Raw genomic sequence first — 20,974 nt, forward strand, 5'->3', positions numbered from 1 at the left:
CCGGGAGACAGTTTCCAAATGTGATCAACCAGAAAGGCAGAGACAAACCTGAGTGAGAGCCCTATTTCCCTTCCTCCCGGCTGGTGCTCAGTCCTTAGAAGGAACAGGAATTGCAGAGTGGGAGCTGCTTGGTGTCTTGGCGTGTGGGTGCCTCCTCAATTTCTTGGTAGGGGAAGCCCTTTCTGGACACCCCAGAGGTGGGCTTGTGACTCTGGGCCCCCATTACTATCATCACGGTTCTGGCTGCCTCAGAGATGGTTTCTAGAATCAGCATCATCTGAGGAAGTATGAGAAAGAGCATGAGCGGCGGGTTGAGGCATCCCAACTCTGAACCTGCCCTTGGCTGCGTGTGTGAACTTCAGGCAAGGTTTTTAGCTTCCATGAGGCTGCTCCCCCTCAGATAACAGAGGTGACTCATATCTGCCTCATAGTGTTATGCAGGGTCATTGTTGTTACTAATCCTCACCAGATCATCATCAGCAATAATTATTGTCAACAGTAATAATTGCAAGAGTCTCTTTTAAAGCTCAAATGGAGCCAGGCATTTTTAACAAGAGAAGCTATTTTCCTTTCTTTCTTTCTTTTTCTTTCTTTCTTTCTTTCTTTCTTTCTTTCTTTCTTTCTTTCTTTCTTTCTTTCTTTTCTTTCTTTCTTTCTTTCTTTTCTTTCAGATTTTATTTATTTATTTGACAGAGACACAGTGAGAGAGGGAACACAAGCAGGGGGAGCGGGAGAGGGAGAAACAGGCTTCCCGCTGAGCAGGGAGCCCGATGCGGGGCTCGATTCCAGGACCCTGGGATCATGACCCGAGCTGAAGGCAGACGCCTAATGACTGAGCCACCCAGGCGCCCCTCCAAATTGTTTTCCACGCTTCAGCAATTATGTTGAATTTCGAACACTGCAATAGATCAACATCAAAGAACTTTTCAGTCCTGATTAAGGCCTCATTGATTTAGGTTTGGTTGTTCTTCCTCTAGGAAAAATCCGGTGAAGGGCTCCAGCAGGAAGTCTTTCCTCTGGGGGCACGACACCGCCTCCGACTGAGCCAGGGGAGCAGCATCACCTCCTCAGACTTTGACGAGCTGCTCTTGAGCACGGAGGAGCCCTTCATCCAGGAGCTAGGTACCGTGGCACCTGCCGGGTTGTCCTGCCCACGGGATGAGCCCCTTCATATCCCCTTCTGTGCAAGGGGTACCACTCATTCATCATCTGTTACCTCGTTTCCCATTCAGCTGGGAGCTGAAAGATAGAAATGTTATTAACAGATAGGAATAATATTTATGGAGCATTCACTGCGTTTTATCTAATTTAATCCTTATAGTAACCCAATGAGGTAGGAACCATTCTCCCATTTTACAAAGACTCTAAGAGTCATTTAGTGACCTACCCGAGTATGTGGCAGAACCAGACCTTGACTGAGAGATCCGATGACGTCCCAAACCACAGCCCCTGACCGCCACCCCTCACTGCCTCCTGGTCTCAGAGAGGGGCTCGGGAACAACACCCCTAAGCCTGCGTGTTTGCTGAGTCTCCAAGGGTCGCTCGGCATACCCTGTCTCGTATCCCAGAGTTGTGGATGTGGGAAAGCAGACCGGGATATTTCTTATTCCTTATGATACACGAGCATGGATGGTGCAACTAACAAAGCTTTGCATCACTCACCAGTGAGGTGAAGACAGCACACATCTGAATGAGTTTTTAAACTCGTTAAAACAGAACAGGATCTCTCCAGCTCAGGAGGATAGGGAAGCTGGAACTAGAGCCTCACTGATATATCTTTTCAATCTTACCAGCTGTTTCCCATTCAAAAATAAAATAAAATAAAATAAAATCAAGGTAGTCCATGAGTAAGAAGGCACCTTCTGTTCACTATTTATGTCTAAAAAAGTATCTACAAAATATATTTCCTTCTTGGAATGTATTAAAGGTAATATGCATAACCTTTAAAATGCTATCCCTTCTATGGAACACGTTGAACCAACGAATAGAAGATTGATGAACAGAAGACACTGTAAGCACGTTTCTGAGCCCCAACCCATGGGATGCCTTTTCTTTCTCTTTTCCATTGTGTTGCATGAGGCTGGAAATCAGCCTCGCCTGACAGCACCTGGAAAGTGGCCTCACTAGCCACTGCAATAACCCCTCCGTAATGCTTGCCCCCAGATGTCCCCCCAGAGGAGCCTGGTGCGCAGCCAGGGAGAGGAGCCGCGCCGGCCTTCCTGGACCGGATCCAGCGGCTGGGCACCGCCGAAGAAGGGACTGTCGAGAGAATGGAGTCGGAGGGGAGTGACGAGGCCGAGGAAGACAGACACCAGCTGGTGGTTCTGGACCCCGACCACGTAAGCACGTGCTCCCAGGCCCTGCTGGGGCCCTGACACCGAGCGCGATCAGAGGCGCCCCCTCACCTGCTGTTGAGCTCGCCTGTGCCCCCGCGCCCCACGCCCTGCCCCCAGCGCCGCCCCGCCCCTCGCCCACTCTGCAAAACTGCTCTGTGAGGGGTCTTCTCCTTTCTGTTTCATTCGCCCAGAGTCAGCAATCCTCAACCCTGGCACTGCTGACATTGGGACCCGGTCACTCTCGGGCGGGGCTGTCCTGGGCAGCACCCCCGGCTCCACCCGCTAGATGCCAGGAGCGCCCCTGCCCCTTAGCCGTGAAGCCAGAAATGTCTCCAGACATCCTGGATGCTGGGTGGGAGCACAGTCACCCCAGTTCAGAGCCGCTGCTTGGAGCGCACCACCTGAGCTCCCACGCCCCGCCCTCCGGCAAACGGCGAAGGCGAATCCTGATTGGATGAGCCCATTTGGAAAGCCAGGGTGCTCCCGGTGGGAAAGATTGGCGGTTGCTCTGGGAAAAGAGGCTCAGGGCTCATTCGGTGCTGGCATCACTCCCGCATCCCTGGGGAGAAACCAGGACCACCACTCCAGCTCACTCTGTCTTTTTGCCAAAATGCGTACTCAGGTCTTCAGTGCCTGGGACGGGACCTTGAGTGCCCTTAGTCTATGGCTGCCGGCGCAAGTCCCTGGCAGAAGTGAGGGGCACCCAGCGTGGAAGTACTTTCGGTGCCCCCAGGGGGAGCTCTGGCGACTTAGGCTGCGCCCTGCTTGGGCAGGAGGGTAACCAGGCTTGCTGCTGCGTCGTTTCAGCCCCTGATGGTAAGGTTCCAGGCTGCGCTGAAGAACTATCTTAACCGCCAGATAGAGAAGCTGAAACTGGAAGTTCAAGAGCTGGTGCGTATCTGCCCGTCCAGCCTCCTGCCCGGCTGTGTGCCTCGGGCCCGTGACCCGCTTTCTCTCTCCCCCCCAGAGTGTGGCCACCAAGCAAAGCCGCGTGCAGCGGCAGGAGCTGGGCGTGGATCTCTACGGGGTCCAGCAGCATCTGGCCCGCCTGCAGATGCAGCTCGAGAAAAACCACGACCTCTACTCGGTCGCGGCGTGCGCCAGGCGGCAGAAGGAGGAGGAGCTTCAGAGCGTGCGCCTCCGCTACGCCGGGACCTGCGAGACCGCCAACAACGAGCGCAAAAAGCGTAAGGCTCGGGGTCCCCGTTGCCATGGCGCCCCGATCCCCAAGTGCCCTCGCAATCCAGTGGCGCGTCCCCGCGTGCTGTCACGCCCCCACGGGGAGGTCCCACAGGCCAGCTCGTCCCGGAAAGGCATCCCTGCGTGCCATCCCAGGGCGTGGAGAAAAGCGCGATGTGGTCGTGTCCTCAGGGAGTTCGCAGCCTTTTAGGGAGGGAAGGCGTCAGTGTCTTAAAAGGCACCTGATTGGGCCAAGCAGCGAACAAGGCAGGCAGGCAGAGTCAACATCCGGAGAGGCTGGCCGGCTGCCGGAGGTGGGCAGGGTTTAAATAAGCGGGAACCCACGGATGCGGCCAATCCCAAGCACAACGGCCCAGGGGATGGCCGCAGCCCGGCTGTAGGGCAGATCCTGGCGAAACCGGGAGGCTTCAGACCAGATGAGGCAATAGGTCTCTGCCCAGTAAAACACCCCCCTGCACAGGGCCAGGCTGTGGGCCCCGTGAACCCCCGCTTTGCGCACTCTGCTGTGATTACTTCAGTCTGTGGGGTTTTTTGTTCCCAAGTCTGTTTATCAGCTGTGTATGATTACCACAACGGGGAAAACAACCTACACAGAAAACAGAACCACACGGACACTCTAACTGTGGCTGCAAAGAGACATTTCCGACCCTGAGAAATGCAGAACTTTCTGGATTGACAGAGTCAGGCTAAGTGCTCCTTTATCAAGCACCCTCCCTGATCTCCACCAAATTAACAGAAAATACCAAGAAGAGAAGAACGTGACATTCATGCAAAAACAATAAAGAGTCGCATGCTCCGGGTGGGACAGAATTTAGACCGACCTGAAAGAGGACCCAGGCCCCCCACGTGCTCCACACCAGCGCCACTCAGTGAAGGCTCAAAGTGTGGCCAGGCTTCTGGAGAGATGCAAACATCTTCTTGGACTTTGTGTCCTTTCTGGAGGTCACCAAGACACAGGAACAGAAGCTGTTCAACCAAGCAAGGATTCCAGAAACATTACCCTTTCTCCCTTCCGAGCACTAGGGAATTCGGTGCTGCCGCTGCCCTGAAACGTGGGTGTTTGCCACTGGAGAATGTCCACGAGTGCGTGCCTCCCCTGGGAGAGAGTCACTGAGACTTCCCATCAAAATGCGAGTGCTCGGCAGCGCCCCCAGACTGCAGGGGATGGGGCTGGACAGACAGAGCGGACGCCAAAACCAGAAGAGTGTGAGATTGTAGAGGACGTCACATCAGTAAAACGAGAGCACAGTGTTAGGTAAAAGGATACTTGGAATTAAAAAATATAACCATCCTCCCAAAAGAACAAAACAAAAGTCACTAAACAGACAAAGCAATACTGCCGAAAATTGAACTTGTAAACCAAAAGGCCAGTTTGAGGAGTTCTTCCCCGAACTCATAGGGAAAACCCCAAGTGGTGGATGTTTTGAGAAGGAGATACAAGACATGGGTGTGAGATCTGGAACCGTGGACGCCCATCAGACGGAAGTCCCAGGAGATCAGGGACGCTCACGGGCGACATCAGAGGAGAACATCAGCGTGAGCTCAGGAAAGGTGAGTCTTCGAATATAAAGGTGCTCGGAGGACCCGACGGCTGGAAAACAGAATGAACATACCTAGGCACAGCTGGTGAGATTTTTAAATTCCAAAGCTAAGGGGAAAAATGCTGCCGGGTTCCAGGCCGGACAGAATCATACTGCGGCAGGCGGAGAGCAACCTGCTGTCCCTGGCAGGAGCCCCTGGGGCGCATACAGCCAGGCGCACACCCCCTATTCAGCTGTTCTGCCAAGGCCCCGGATCTTGTGTTTCTTGCCTTGGTTTTTTTGTTTTGTTTTGTTTTTTGAAGCCTTCCAGGTTATTCTAATGTGCAGTTGGGGCTGAGAATCACAGGTCTCAAACATAAATGACAGAGTAGCGATGCTCGGAACGTTGTAAGGGAAGAGAACAGAGTCCCGTCCACACAGAGATCACCGACTAGTTAGGGATTTAGTGGCAAAGGGAGTCCACGTATCAGGACTTCTGGATTCAGCGGAAAGCACTCCGATAAAACCCAGGACCTTGCATAGTTTTCATTAACAAGACCGAAAATCAAACATTCTACTCCAGAGGCCGAAAAAGGGCAAAAAACAAAACAAAACAAAACAGAAACAAAAGAGGTAGGAAGAGGGAGTTAATAAAGTAAAATAGCTGAAACTGGTACAAAAAAAAAAAAAACAAAACAACGAGTTCGCCTGACAGATAAAAATACTCCATTTTTGAAATGACCAACATGCTGAGTAAACTTCTGGCCTGCCCGGGGAAGAACAAAACATGTGTCCCCCAAGTAGCAGCCCTGGAAATGAGGACAATTCAGAGGCATTATTGGTTTTCATTTCAAGAAGGCCACGCTCTGTACTGGGTTCATCATTGAAGAAACTGAAAACGTTGTCAGACATCGATTTCCCCTGAAAGCACCAGTTTGTTCGTTATGGACGAGTCCCCACTACTAACTGCGAAAGGAACAGACACCCCCCCCCCCCCATGCTGTCCAGCCCTCCAGGGGGCGGGAAATCTGGGAAACTTCCCAGGCTGGTGTTAGAACGGGGAGGATAGCCCTGGCTGCAAACACGGACGGCCGCCAACACAGAAACTGCACAGCCAGCCCACCAGGAGGCCAGAAAATCCTAAATAAATTAGTAGCAAACAGAGAAGGGTGGAATTCCTGTGGAATTCAGGAATCATTTGAAATTAAGAAAGCTGCTAATTTAAGGCATTCTATGAGTAAGTTAAAGGAGAGGGAAAAACAAAGGATTTTCTGGGTGGATGCAGAACGGGTCTTTGCAAACACTTACCATCCATCCTAAACTAGGTAGAAGGAAAGTTCTTTATAATGTTTTCAGAAACGAACCAGGGAAACACTGGAGAAATAGGGAAATAGGGAAACACTGGAGAAGGTGCAGCTAGGATCAGGAGGGAGACGGGGAAGCCGCCCCAGGCCATGGGCACAGCCCCGGAGCCTCCAACAGGCAAAATAAATGAGGTGAGGATTTGGGACATGAAATTCTCATGCTTTACCAATCATATGATTGTTTCCTAGAAGATCCAAGATTACCAATAATAAGTAAAAACAAAAACAAAAACCCAGTACTAGAAACAGTAAAGAAAGTAAAGTAGGTGAATGTCAGAGCTAGCATTTTCTCCTATCCCAGTAATATCCAGTTAAGAACTAAATTGTTTCAAAAAAAAAAAAAATCTCATCCATCATGATTATAACAACCATAAAATACCTAGAATAAACCTAACAAGAAGTGAGTGAGCCTATCCGGAGAAAAACAATAAAATCTCGCTACGGGACATAAAACAGGTTTCAATAAGTAAAGCTGCCTTGTTACTGGGAGGAAAGCTGCATGATACGGACGTGTCGCCTCTGTCCCAGTCAACATGCCGTTCAGTGCTGTTCCAGCTGAAGTCCACGATGGGGTATTTTGGGTGACCTTAAATTTATTTGACATAGGCGTTTATTTATTCATTTTTTTTTATTTTATTTTTAAAGATTTTATTTTTTATTTATTTATTTATTTATTTATTTATTTGACAGAGAGAGACACAGCGAGAGAGGGAACACAGCAGGGGGAGTGGGAGAGGGAGAAGCAGGCTTCCCGCCGAGCAGGGAGCCCGATGCGGGGCTCGATCCCAGGACCCTGGGATCATGACCTGAGCCAAGGCAGAGCTTAACGATTGAGCCACCCAGGTGCCCCTATTTATTCATTTTCAAGAAGTAATCACTCAAAAGTCGAGAGCTCTGGGATGGGAAGTCTCCTGCCTCCCCTTCCCCCAGGACCCTCCACAGAGGCACCTGGGGCGGGGGTGGGGGGATAGGTTCTTATGTGTTTCTTTAAAGATGTTTTTGCGTATAAAAGCAAAGTTACGAGGGTATCTTTTCTTTAAACAAGTAGCTTTGTGCCATACCCACGCTTCCCGCTTCCCGACGTGTGCTCGAGAGGATTCTGTATCAATACGTAAAAAGCTCCCCATCCTGCACAAATTGATCTTAAAGTTTACTCAGGAGATTAAATGCACAAGACTACCCAAGAAAATTTTGAAAAGGAAAGATAATGAAGGAAAATAGTCTTATCAGGTGTCAAAACACGGTATCAATCTACAGCAGTAAAACCAGAACGGCACCAAAGGGGAAGAAGCACACGGATGGTGGAGAGCAGAGGATGCTGGGGAACTCACGTGGGGCTCCAGCCATTTTCTGCAGGTTAGATAAACGGACAGACTGCATCTTTAAGCCAATACATATTTGCTTGACCATTTGGCCATCTGAAAATGCATACTTAGACCCCTATTTCACACTATACAAAAAATAAAGTCTGCAGTAAATATTTAAGAAAATCACAGAAGCATTACAGGAATATGTAAGGCCGCTGTGGTTGTTGTTGTTAATCATCTTGGGCTGAGGCGGGTCTCCGGAGCGTGATGTGAAGTACGAGGCCACAGAGGAGGAATTTGACAGTTTTGTTTATACAAAAACATGAAAATTATCAAGAAGCATGACGAAGTTAAAAGACAAACACAAGCTGGGGGCAAACCCCATTTGCACATCCGTGACAACCTCCATATGTTCCGAGTTACTTTTCCGTTGCCGGGAAACAAATTCCCACAGACTTCAGGGCTCAACACGAGCCCGTGTGTCTGCAGGCCCACACGGCCCGAGGTCAGAGGCCTGGTGTGGCCGACTGGGCCCCCCTCGTGGGTATCTCGAAGCCAAACGCTAGTGCTGGTTGGCTGGGTCTCTCAGGAACACCCGGGAAAATCCGACTCCAGCCTCGTTCATGTCTTTGGCAGAATTCAGCTCCTCAGGGTTGTAGGACTGACGGGCTGCTTCCTCTCGGGGCTGTCCGCAGGGGCGGTTCTCGGCTCCTGGAGGCCTCCCACGTCCCTTGCCTGGGGCCCGTCCCTTCTTCGAGCCAGCTTTGCAGAGAATTTCCTTCTCATCGAATCCAGTTCACCCTGAGAATCTCCCTCACTTCCTCTTTTGCCACCAGCTGGACACCACTCTCTGCTTTAGATGGACTCACCTGCTTAGGCCAGGCCCACCTGGTAATTTCCCTTGGGACAGATAAGCAACATCATCATAGCAGTCACAGCAGGTGGCAGAGGCCCTGGGAGGTGTCTTCAAGTTCTGCCCACCCTGCCTTGATCGCATCAAGAGTTCCTAGAAGCCGCCCAATGAGAGGCAAACGTCCCATAGCTGTGTGGCCAAGGACATGAGCAAGCGATTTGGAGGAGGGACAAACATGGTCATTAAAACGGTGAAACTAGGTTCAACTCCGCTGATATTTATGCAGATTTAAACACGCACTGGAAGTACTGACTTTTTGTTACTCAGTGAAGCAAAGCAGGGTTGAACTCAGCGCTCTTAAGGAAGGGTCAACGTGAGTCTCACACGTTTTAGGTGGGAGGGTGAATCGGTCAGCTCGGCGGCTGTGGGGACTTGTTTTCTCATGTCCTGGGGGCTGGAGGTCCGAGAGCCAGGCATGGGCAGCGCTGGTTCCTCCCGAGGCCTATCTCCCGGGCTTGTAGCCACGGCCTCCTCCCCCGGGGCCTTCTCCCCGGGGCCTCACCTGGTGGTCCCTTGTGCGTCTGCGTCCTGATCTCCTCTCCTAAGGATACCAGCCACGAGGGGTTAGGCCCACTCACAGGACCTCATTTTACATTAATTACCTCTGTGAAGACCCTCTCTCCAAATGCAGTCTCCGCCCCGGCCTGCTCTGACCACAACACCTCCCTGTCCCTGCTTCTGCTCCCCACCCCCCATAGTTCCTACCCACGCAGGAGCCAAAGAATTCGCCAGCGTTGGAATTTTTACAGTCACCTTGGGTGCAAAGTAAAGTGTTTCAGGGTTAAGCTACACCCTTCAAGGATGCCTGCCACTCAGCGGGGTGAATTTATATTTCTATTCTATAAATCGGTGTTCTGCGTGCATTTATCCACCTATAAAGGAACGCTCTATGCAAGACAGCAAATGACTCTTGATTTAGAGTTAGCTCCCTAAATGAATTGGTAATCTGGCTTCATAAATCAATCTCCCGTGAGTTTTGTTAAAAGGAGTCCTTTCCTCGGGGTGCGGTCTCCTGCGAGCGCTGGACGGAGATCCGCCATGTGGCTCTGAGTGGGGAGTGGAAGTGCTGTGCTGGTGAGCCTGGCCCGTGAGGAAAGCTCCGGTGCTCCTGGCCTGCACCCCCACATGGCCATTTCAGTCCGGGGGGCCGGGGGGGCTGTGGCAGAGCTCAGCGCCCCCTTGGGCGGGTTTCCTCCCAGGATGTGGGACTCTACCTAAGCGGTAAGAAATCTGTAAGACTAACGCGAGGCCTCGTAGCCTGACACTGTCTCAGCGGATCCTTAGGCATGGGGAGGGCCTCTAAGACGCGGCGGGCAACCGAGCGGCTCGTGGTGATGCTGGACACGGATTACCTACATCTTTGTCTCTCCAACTAGGCTGTAAGGCTTTGATGGCAAAGTCTGAGTCTTTGTGGTTTAGAAGCAGCAGGTTCCCAGGCTGGGTCCACAAGGGCAGCCGGGGAGCCTTCCGGAGCTTCGGGCCCCGAGACAACGTGTGTGGGATGCTGAGCGGCCTTCCCCGTCCTCCCCCCAGTGGCGGCTCTGCAAGCCGAGTTGGAGAGCCTGGCTCTGCATCTCTTCTACATGCAGAACATAGACCAGGACGTGCGCGACGACATCCGCGTGATGAAGCAAGTGGTGAAGAAGTCCGAGGTGGAGCGAATGCGGGCCGAGGTGGAGAAGAAGAAGCAGGTACTCTCGACTTCAACGCATTTGCCATCACCCCCAAACCTTCGATTTCCCAAAAGCCCCTCCGCTCAGCCTCCTCCCTAGGAGGCTGCAGCCGGCCTGGGGTTCGCTGGCTTGGGTCGGGAGTTGGTGGAGGAGCATGCTGGAGGGGCCCGTGGTCTCGTTTCCCAGGACCTTCACGTGGACCAGCTCACCACCAAAGCCAACCAGCTGGAAGAGCAGATCGCGCTGCTGGAGGCTCAGAGCTGTGCCCAGGCCGAGGACACGCGGGCTCTCAGGAAAGCCGTGAGCGAGGTAGGAGCATCACCACCGCTCTCGGCTTCGGGACACCCACTTAGTGCCTGCCGCAGGGCGCCGGCTCGCTGCCGAGGGCCAGGTGGATGCGGCTCCCGCCGCCACGGTGTGCCTCCTGAAGCAGCTCAGGCTGACCCGTGGTGGGGACGGTGGGGACGGTGGGGACGGTGGGGACGGTGGGGACGGTGGGGCGGGGCTGTTTCTATTCGGCCCACAGCCGGTGGTAGCCCGAAAGGCCTCCGGGAAGCTGGACATCTGAGTCTGCTTGTCAGCCGGGGCCTCGCGGGAGTGGCCTCTTGCCTCCCTAACGAGGCTGAGCCCCGGCGGGAAGGACTCAGTGCAGCACCGCGTTCCGAGGTCGACACCAGGAACCAGCGCTGCCACGTCTTCTTTTTTTTTTTTTAATCTGTGAATCACCATCTGCACTCGTGTGAGCAGGCACGACACGAAGGAAACAAGCCACTTTTACTGGGGAAAAGAAAACGCTTGCACAAACGGACAGGCACACCTGGGTCCGTGTGGGAAAGCGGCCCGGGCTCTCCAGCCTGTGGGTCTAGAATGTGTTCTGATTAGAATCTCAGGGGGAAAAAAGGCAGTTTTTAGTTAGCAAAGAGATTCTGAGGTTTATCCGAAGCATACATTCAGAGGATTGGCCAGGAATTGTTTGGGAAAGGGAAATTCAGGACGGGTTTTGCCCAGAACGGAGGGGTCTCCTGAGATGTGGGACTTACTGTGCTAAAGGCAGGAGAGTCCCAGACACACCAGGCTGGCGGGTCCTCCTGACGTTGCCCTACCAAATATTGCCCACTCTAAAGCCTGGAAGGTGAAATGATGTGTCCCTGTGGTCTGGGATAGACAGGTGGGCCATGGTAGCCTACGAGTAGACCCCCAAAAGAAGCAAAGGTTTACATAAAACTTGAGTGGATTATAAATTAATGGAGAACACATGAATCATGCACAGCAGAGTAGGGACATTTGGTTAATCATTTGGGGAAAAATTAAATCTTTTCCTCATACCAGACACGAAAATGAATTCCAGATGGGATCAAGAACGTAAATGGGGAAAATGTACTGGAAGAAAATACAAGAAAAATATATTTTTTAAAAGATTTTGTTTAGTCATTTGACAGAGAGACACAGAGAGACACAGTGAGAGAGGGAACACAAGCAGGGGGAGTGGGAGAGGGAGAAGCAGGCTTCCCGCGGAGCAGGGAGCCCGATGCGGGGCTCGATCCCAGGACCCTGGGACCATGACCTGAGCTGAAGGCAGACGCTTAACGACTGAGCCACCCAGGTGCCCCAAGAAAAATATTTCTTAAATCCAGAGTCGCAGAGGCCTTTCTAAACCTAGCGCGGAGAGCAGACACTCTAACGGAGCTGATGGGGAGGGCGAGGCACGCCAACCACAGAGCCTGGAGGTTGAGGGTGCCGCCAACAACACGAAAAGACGGGAGACCCACCAGGGAGTTTGGTGGTGGGAAGAGATTGTGCAAATCAGTAAGAAGTACCCCGTGCCCGGTTCTACTGCGGGATGGTCGTGGACACACACACGAGCTTACGTCTCCAGGTGCCTTCTGCCCCTCCCTGCTGGGTGTGTCCCCTCCAGGGGACGTGTGCCCCGCGTCCTGTTCCTTTTGCCTTCCTGCACCTGGAGCAGCACGTGGCCCACAGCAGGTGCACCAGAGACACTGAATGAACGGATGAGGAACCCTGGATAGCCCGAAACCAGCGCAGGGAGGAGTGGCACTCCCAGGCGGGTAGCGAAAACACATGTGCTCCCCTACACCCCCCACCCCCCAAAACTCCCCTGCCCCCTCCTAAATATCACCTGGGCTTCATGCCAAGGAAACTACTGAAGAGGCATGCGAGTAAAAATTTTTTACATTAAAAACTCCACAAGCAAAATGAATAGAGATTCAGTGGGGACACTGTGTTGGGTATGATGGCAAAGTCCCAAGGGGAGGGCATTGGTTACAAAAGTCATGGTATATCCGTGCAGTGGAAGACTGTCCCAACAATCAAATAAATACTTGCTGACATGGAAACCTGGGCACAACACGCTAATTTTTAATTCCAGGTTATAAAACAACATAGAGAATACGATGACGCACGTGCATGCACAGGGCCTGACGGACGCTCCCACGGAGCTGCCAGGTCATTCCCGACAGCACAGGCTCTTACGGGAAGGGGTCTCAGGCACAGAGGCCGTACCCATCTCTTGTGACCGAAACTCTGGCCTGTGGACAGGACTCATTGTGAATCAGTGACACCCTCCCACCCCCGGCGTCCGGGGTCCGGGTACGACGGGTGTCCGTCACTGCTGGACACCTCTTCTCCTCCTCGACCCCCTGGCACTGAGCGCCTTGGGGCGCGGAGTCAGGGCTCAGGTGGGCGTTTCGATGTGTCTTTAGAGCTCTGTTTATTTTCACATTTATCCTTTTGCTGGTGCGTGGTAAGAAAAGCAAGGGTAACACAGGGAAAGGAGATGATTCAGGACATTTGGGGCTTTCAGACATTCTCTTGGGGCCTTGAGCGTAATGAGGTTAGACCAACGTCCACGTAACCCTGACTCTCCACCGCAGGCCTGCACGGAGATAGACGCCATCAACATGGAGAAGAGGCGCATCCTACAGCAGTGGGCCACCTGCCTGGTGGGCATGAAGCATCGCGACGAGGCCCACAGGACCATCCAGGAGGCGCTCAGGTATGAGCACACCCGGGAGGGCCTCCGGCTGCCCTGCAGGTGCACCGCGGAGGTGGGGGCCACTGCACCCCCACCTCCTCCCAGGTGTGCCCACAGCGCCCTCCCCGCTGGATCTGCTGGGACCAAGGGGTGCACCTTGCAGCCCCACAGCCTCAGCTTCCGCCCTGGAAGCTCCCTATTGTTCACCAACATTCAACGTTTCTTAAGTCTTTTCAAACTTTCTGCGGTACCGGGAGCAGCAAAGATTTTGTGCTCAGGCTTCCTGGGAAGATTAGGACAAACAGTGAGAGAAGGAGAAAGGGGTATTTCTCTCTGGGAAGGAAGGGTGTCCCTCTGCTTTGCTTTTCACCACCTGTGTGCGGAAACCATCCCTGGGCCATTGTTCTGTGGAGGGCCGCGTTCCAACCGCAATCCTGTCTTAATCTCCCCGCCAGGGGGCAGGAAGAGGGCCCTCCTCCAGTCCCCTCCGTCCCTCCTGTGTGGCTTGGCCAGGGAGTCGGGCGCAGGGGTTCCGGGCCCAGTGCTGCCTCAACTCCCCAAACCGCCCCAGGTGATGGGGACCGAGATGCGGTGGCCGGGTTCCGGAGGCAGCGCACGGCGCCCGCACCCGGCACCGAGCCTGGCGGAGGGCAGAAGGATGAATGACCGCTCTCGTCAGCCCTGTCGCACGGTCTCCGGTGCTCAGACAGCTGGGACGCGCTGCTCCTCTTTGGTCCTGTGATGAAGAAAAAAGAACAAAACAACCCCCCCCCCCAAACGAGGCACACACGAGCCGTGGTAGCTCACTGCATACACACCGTCGTGGGCCTTGCTTTTCTCATTTGCCGACAGGTCCCAGAGGTCTTTCCGAATCTCAGCGTGACGACTGGTCCTTCCTTCCTTCCCCACCGCGGGGTGCGCCGCCGGGCCGCGTCTGGGGGAGACTTCCCACCGGGGCGGGGAGGTTCCTCGCGGTCTGACTTCGCTGCAGGGCTGCACCCACGCCCAGCAGTATTATAGTCTGTATTACGCTATAGCATTTCCTTCTCTGTGAGCCTGGAGTTCTGGGGGACGGACACGCACAGACCTGGCAGGTATTTCCCCACAAGGCCGTGACAGTCACACCCCACCGGGGGTTCCAGAGCCTGGCGAGATTTCGGCCGTTTGGATGGCGCCCATCTGACTAACGGAAAAAAAAAAAATCATGTTTTTGAACACTTTTTTTTTAAACTCTCTCTTTTTTTAATTTTAATTTTTTTAAGATTTTATTTTTAAGTAATCTCTGCACCCAACATGGGGCTCAAACTCACAACCCCGAGCTCAAGAGTCACATGCTCTACCGACGGAGCCAGCCGGGGAGCCCCCTAAGATATCATGGTTCTAAAATAGGCACCCATGGAAGGTTGGGTGGATATTTTAGCAAAATAGGTGCACGCACACGCACACGCACACGCACACACCTGCGCACACTCGCGCACGACGCCCCTAACAACAAGTGATGGGAAGTCTGGTTCAGCGTCCCCCCTAAAGCTACACTGCAGCCCAGAGGAGTGAGGTCGCCTTCAAAGCACGTTGCCCACGTGGGCTGCTGTGAAGGGCGTAACTGCAGAGATGCGCCATCTGCAACCCCACGGGTCTGAAGAAGGAAGTCTGAGGCAGATTAACCAAGGTCAGGGCGTCGCAAGAATAACATACAGCGCTGCTTATGGCTTGCAGGCCAGTTCAGCGACTGAACGAAATGCCAAACACCAGCTGGTAGCATGTAGACCGGTTTAGAAGCTGCAGGAAGCTCGCGGCGTCCTGGCTGATGGTCGGGACGATGGGGCACGAGGCCCGCGCCCCGGTCGCCGTCTGGGCGTGGCAGGACCCTGTACCCAGGCGAGTCCCCTGGCCCAGAAGCCGGGTTTTGCTATCATGTCGTGAGCGCATCTGTGTCCTCAGGGTCGGCTCGCAGGGATTGGGGCCACCAGAGGCTGCCAAGTTATGCGTGTCCGCTAGGAAATGTGAGCACCAAAGGGGCTAATGCTTGACCCTTGGGCCAGCAGAGTGTCGCCCGTGGGAAAGAACATGAGGCCGGCGATAACCGGGTCGCTGCTCAGGGAGTGTTGAGGCCCCGGGCCCCGCCAGCCTCCTGCTTCTTCCCAGAGCACCGGGCAGTCCGCCCACACGCTTGCCTCTGCCTTGATGGCCCTTTGCCGTCACCCGCCCACCCCCTCTTCCCTTCTGACACCTGTGTGATTTTTCCCAATAACATGATGCCCTCAATCAGGTTCCAGCCAAATTCTGCAGTCTCTTTGTCGGGACGATGGGATCTCTGCATCGATGCCGAGTCTACAATTTAACTCTTAGGAGACAATCTGATCTCCCAGTGCTTGGGGTGGGGGGCATCATAACATTGCCCCCATGGGTCTCGTCCACGAGCTGCACGTTGGGCCGAAAGCCCCAACATTTGTGGTCTGCGCTTTCTTGCTGGTCTCCCTGTGCCGTGGGGGCATGGTGCACTGTCATGACCGATCGGGGGAGATTGGACCCGTGCGTGTGGTTCAGCTTCAGTTACTGGGTCCAGAGCCAATAACTGCCCCGGGATGTTGAGCTGTAGCCGAGGGGCCTCCAGACCCCCAAGCAGGTTCCCTCCCAGCCCTTGACTGGATCAGGCCCAACATGTGGGCCTTGTTCTAGAGTCCACCTGTGTCTGTCCCATTTCTTTTTTTTTTTTTTTTAAGATTTTATTTATTTATTCACGAGAGACAGAGAGAGAGAGAGGCAGAAGCAGAGGGAGAAGCAGGCTCCCCGCGGAGCAGGGAGCCCGATGCGGGACTCGATCCCAGGACCCTGGGATCATGACCTGAGCCGAAGGCAGATGCTTAACCAACTGAGCCACCCAGGTGTCCCCTATCCCATTTATTTTCTATTAGTATCTGTTGATCAAGGAAGTTTTTAAAGTGTGTTTTTTATTTTTATTTCATTTATTTTTGTAATTATTATTGTTTTTTTAGTAGGCTCCACGCCCAGAGTAGGGCTTGTTTTTCAAGATGGCAGCCCGAATATCCAAGGTCTCCATGGGCTGTCTTCCATGTCTAGGGAGAAAGAAGACCTTTCCCAGAAACTCTTTCTAATCTCTCTTGAGCTTAATCCCATCAAGTTTCATCCCTTCCACTCTACAGGAACCATGTTAAATCATATACATTGACTAAATTGAGTGATCAATTCTCAAGTCTTCATGTTACTTGACCTATCAGCATTTGATCTTTTCCTTTCCATGAAACTCTTTTTTTTTTTCTTTTTTAAGTAGGCTCCACGCTGAAGGTGGAGCCCAGCTCGGGGCTTGAACTCACGACCCTGAGATCAAGACCCGAGCTGAGATGGAGAGTCGGGTGCTTAACCGACTGAGCCACCCAGGTGCCCCACTAAAGTGTGTTTTTTAAAAATAATCTTTATCGAGGATAAGTGATCACATTCTAGGAAATTTGAAAAACAGAGAAAAAGGTTCACAATACCACTGTCTTTTTCCTTTGGTGACAATGACAATTTATTAGCATTTTGGGCACTCACAGGCATCTCTTCTCCTGCGCGTATGTCTTACCGCGTGTTCAGACTTCTGTCATGCAGTTTGTGACTGTGTCTTTTTAAATTGGTCGTCTTATTTTTATTGTCAAATTTTAGACATTTATAAGGCTGTTACTTCCTAAAAAAGAAAATGAGTAGTTTTTTCATTTTAAGTTGGGTTTATTGAGGCTAATTTATGTACAGATTTCTTATGTACAAAAGCTCTCCTTCTTTGGTGCACAGCTCTGTTGAGTTTGGCAGATGGACAGAGGCAAGTACCCCGGTGCCCTCAAGATAAAAGGCCGTTTCCTTCATCCCCAAGTCAGCATCCTCTCCCCACCTCCAGCCCGCGGCGAACACTGATCTGCTTTCTGTCCTGCCAGCCCTGTCATTCCCAGGATGTCCGGTAAATGTGCATCTTTCCTCGGCTGGCTTCTTCCACTCGGCATGCTGCTTCTGAGTTTCATCCCCACGTGGGATGGTGCGAGACCAGTGGTTTGTTTCTTGTTATTGCCGAAGAGTGCACCACTGTGTTCATCGGGTCACCAGTTGATGGATTTCCCTGTTTTTTTTTCCAGTTTTGGGGTGTCATGGGTAGAGCTACCATGACAGTCTACCAGACAGACAGACGGACAGACAGACCATGACAGTCTGTACAGGTCTTGGTGTGGACGTGTGTTTCCCTTTCTCCTGGGTGAGTGCCCAGGCACGGGATTGCTGGTTAGTGCATATTTTGCTTTATAACAAACTGCCAATGTGTTTTCCAATTTGGTTTGTTCCGTTTTGCATTCCCTCCCACAGTGGGCGAGATTCCCAGTTACTCCCCCGTCCTCACCAACACTTGGTATTGTCAATCATTTTAATTTTAGCCGTTCAATTCAGCCATTAGTCGATGAGTCGTGGTATCACATGGAGGTTTAAATTTGCATTTCCCTGATGACTAATGATGTTGAGCATCTTCTCATGTGCTTATTTGCCACCCATATACCTTCTTTGGTGAAGTGTCTTTTGCTCATTTTTAAATTGAGTGGTTCATCTCATTATTGAGTTGCAAGAGTTCTTCATATATTCTAGATACAAGTCCTCTCTCAGATGTGTGCTTTGAAAATATTTTCTCCCGGTCTGTGGCTTTGTCTTCCCATTCTCACGACAGTGGCTTTGGAAGAGCAGAGGTTTAAATGTTGATGAAGCCCAATTAATTAACTTTTTTTCATAGCTCATGCTTTTTATGTCCACTCAAAGAAATCTTTGCTTGGCTCAGGGTCATGAAGATCCCTCCTGTGTCTCCTGCTAAGGTCTTCCATGTGGGTACGTGGCCCATTCCAAGTTAATGCCTGTCGCAGCATGAGACCCAAGTTCGGTCTGTTTGCACGCCTGTGTCCAGCAATCCTAGCACCGCTGCTGAAGACTGTCCTCTCTCCGTTGAAGTACCGTGTCACCTTTGTCAAATATCAATTGGCCCTGTGTGTCTGCATATTGGTGTGTCTACTTGTGGACTCCTGATTCTGTTCTTTCCATCTAGCTATTCTTTCGCCAATAATACCACATTGTCCTGATAACGACAACTTTATAGAGAGTCTTAAAATCAGATCCTGGGAGGCCGTGTTCTTCTTTTGCAAAATTATTTGGGCTATTTGAGATCCTGTAGGTTTCCATATATAAATTTTAGAATTAGTTTGTCAATTTCTAGAAAAAAAATATACTTACTGAGATTGTAATTAGAATTGCGTTGAGTCTAGAGATCTTTTTGGGGAGACTAACGCCTTAACAATATTGAGTCTTCTGCTGAATAAACATGGCATATCTCCCCGGTATCTTTTAAAAACTGTGTACAGATGTTTTTTGCTACACTGTTGAAATTAGGGGGAAAACGGCCAGAAAACTGGAAAGAAGCTAACTGTGTATCAGTGAGGAGCCTTAAATTATGGCACGGTCATCATTTGGAATACCATCTGGTCATTGAGAAGAACCGAGGAGATTTTTATGTGCACTGCTATTGAATATCTTTAAGATAGCACAAGAAAAAGTAAGGTGCAGAACCTGATCTACTAAGCTGCTATTTGTAACTGTGTCATAGACACAGACAAACATAATGCTTATAAAAGCATGAAATAGATCTGGAAAGACATTTAAGAAATAACTGGTTGCTTGGGGAAGAGAATTGAAGGCCTGGGGATAGACATGAGAAAAATATGGAAGGTGTTATTCCGGTTCAAGGAGAAAGTACTTTCTGATTTTTTCAATAAGAACTTATTCAAAGGATAAGATACTGGAGGTGGAGAAAGGCTTTTTTAGAGCAGAGCAGTAGGACGTCTCAGAATGTGGGGGAAACAATGTCTCACACACAAACGAAAACTCTACTATCCAGCACCTGTCTGTTTGACTTGATGTTAATTACAGGTATTCGCACAGCCAGTGTGCAGAGGGGAAAGGACAGAGTTTGGAGTGATGCCACGGGTGCTCCTCCCAGCCACGCCACGCACTGTGGCCACTGGGCATGCCGCTCAAGGGCTCTGAGCTCCAGTGCTCATGCGTATGAAACTGGAATAGCATACTCCCTTTCCTGGATTGCTCCCCTGACCAGCAAGTGTGGGCGGATCTGGCCCCTGGGACGACGCCTGGCCCCTCTGGCCCTTCTCCCTTACTCTCTGTCTTAGAAGAGTCTTAGGCTTGGACTCAAAGTGGGCAGTGGTTCTGTGACTATGTCAGGAAGCAGTCGTCGAGATTGGCTACTGGTAAGAGTTGGGTTCCCATTCATCCCTCTCCACTGGGTGAGCCCCCGCGAGCGGGCACAGCCACATGCATGGGCGCTCTGCCGCCCCAGCTTTGCTCTCTCGATCCCGACAGCGTGTGCCAGCACCAGATCACGTCCATCGACGGGGAGATCGAGGCCTACAAGAAATCCATCATGAAGGAGGAAGAGAAGAATGAGAAGCTGGCGGGCATCCTGAACCGCGAGGAGACAGAAGCCAACCTGATGCAGAAACTAACCACGCAGTGCCTGACCAAGCAGGAGGCTCTGCAGAACGAGTTCAACACCTACCGGCTGGTGCTGCAGGACACGGAGGACATGCTGGGCAAGGCCCAAGTGGTACGACCGTGTCCCCCAGCCCATCCAGGGCGCGTCCCCGCGGCCTCCCTCCTCCCCCCCACAGCGCCGTCCCTGCCCCTTCCTTTCCAGGAGTACACGGCCACCATGGGCGACCTGCAGTCGGTCCACCAGACCATCCGGCACGAGCTAGAGCTGAGGCGGAGGATGGACGCCTCCATGTTGGAGAAGCTGCAGGGGCACATGACCTCCAACAAGATGACCAAGTACTTCCATCAGATCATCCTGAAGCTCCGGAAGGAAAAGACCAACCTGGTACGCCACCCTCCCGCTGCGGCCACGAGGGCCGGGCGCCTGGGCTGGGGGGCGGGGCGGCGGCAGCGCTCAGAGCCAACGGGGCGAGCCAGGGCGCTCAGCCGGTCTGTTCACTTCCCACTTGGTTCCTGTTGTAGAAGCGAGCCTTTTAATTGTAGAAAACCTGGAAGTACAGAGGCATAAAGAGGAAAATGAGACATCTATGATCCCACCGTCCGGAGATAACCTCTTCCAACATTTTGGTGTATTTCCTTCTGGAACTTTTTCTAAACACACACGCTCATACACAGGCAACCAAAGAGGTGCACACGCACACACACAGGCAACCACACACATATAAACATCCCGATGCGCACACGCTCCCGCGCGCACACGTGCCAACCCACACGAATGTACTCACCCGCTCGTGCAAGCACACCCGTGAACACGCTCACGCGCGCACACGTGCAGACCCATACAAATGTACTCACCCACTCGTGCAAGCGCACCCGTGAACACGCTCACGCGCACACGTGCCGACCCATATGAATGTACTCACCCTCTCATGCAAGCACACCCGTGAACACGCTCACGCGCGCACACGTGCCGACCCCTACGAATGTACTCACCCACTCGTGCAAGCACACCCGTGAACACACACAAGTGCACACGCCTTAAACAACATAGGACTCTTACTATGTATCAGTTTTCAGGTCTATTCTAATCCATTTTCGTTCACTTTACTGAAATATGACACACAGTAAGTGTGGGACTCCACGG

At 52.1% G+C, this 20,974-nt stretch overlaps 1 protein-coding gene across 1 annotated transcript in view; it reads left to right on the top strand.

Moving 5' to 3' along the window:
- Window positions 1-20,974, top strand: part of CCDC40 (coiled-coil domain containing 40) — a 38,615-nt gene that overhangs the window by 4,955 nt on the left and 12,686 nt on the right. The window contains exons 4-12 of the mRNA XM_032429987.1: window positions 978-1,122; window positions 2,164-2,339; window positions 3,144-3,227; window positions 3,304-3,523; window positions 10,174-10,331; window positions 10,500-10,622; window positions 13,205-13,326; window positions 19,699-19,942; window positions 20,033-20,215. Of these exons, the coding sequence (XP_032285878.1) occupies window positions 978-1,122; window positions 2,164-2,339; window positions 3,144-3,227; window positions 3,304-3,523; window positions 10,174-10,331; window positions 10,500-10,622; window positions 13,205-13,326; window positions 19,699-19,942; window positions 20,033-20,215 (1,455 nt within the window). The remainder of the gene's footprint in view (window positions 1-977; window positions 1,123-2,163; window positions 2,340-3,143; window positions 3,228-3,303; window positions 3,524-10,173; window positions 10,332-10,499; window positions 10,623-13,204; window positions 13,327-19,698; window positions 19,943-20,032; window positions 20,216-20,974) is intronic.

This window comes from Phoca vitulina, unplaced genomic scaffold (assembly GCF_004348235.1).
Source record: "Phoca vitulina isolate PV1807 unplaced genomic scaffold, GSC_HSeal_1.0 scaffold41, whole genome shotgun sequence".
Taxonomy (NCBI): domain Eukaryota; kingdom Metazoa; phylum Chordata; class Mammalia; order Carnivora; family Phocidae; genus Phoca; species Phoca vitulina.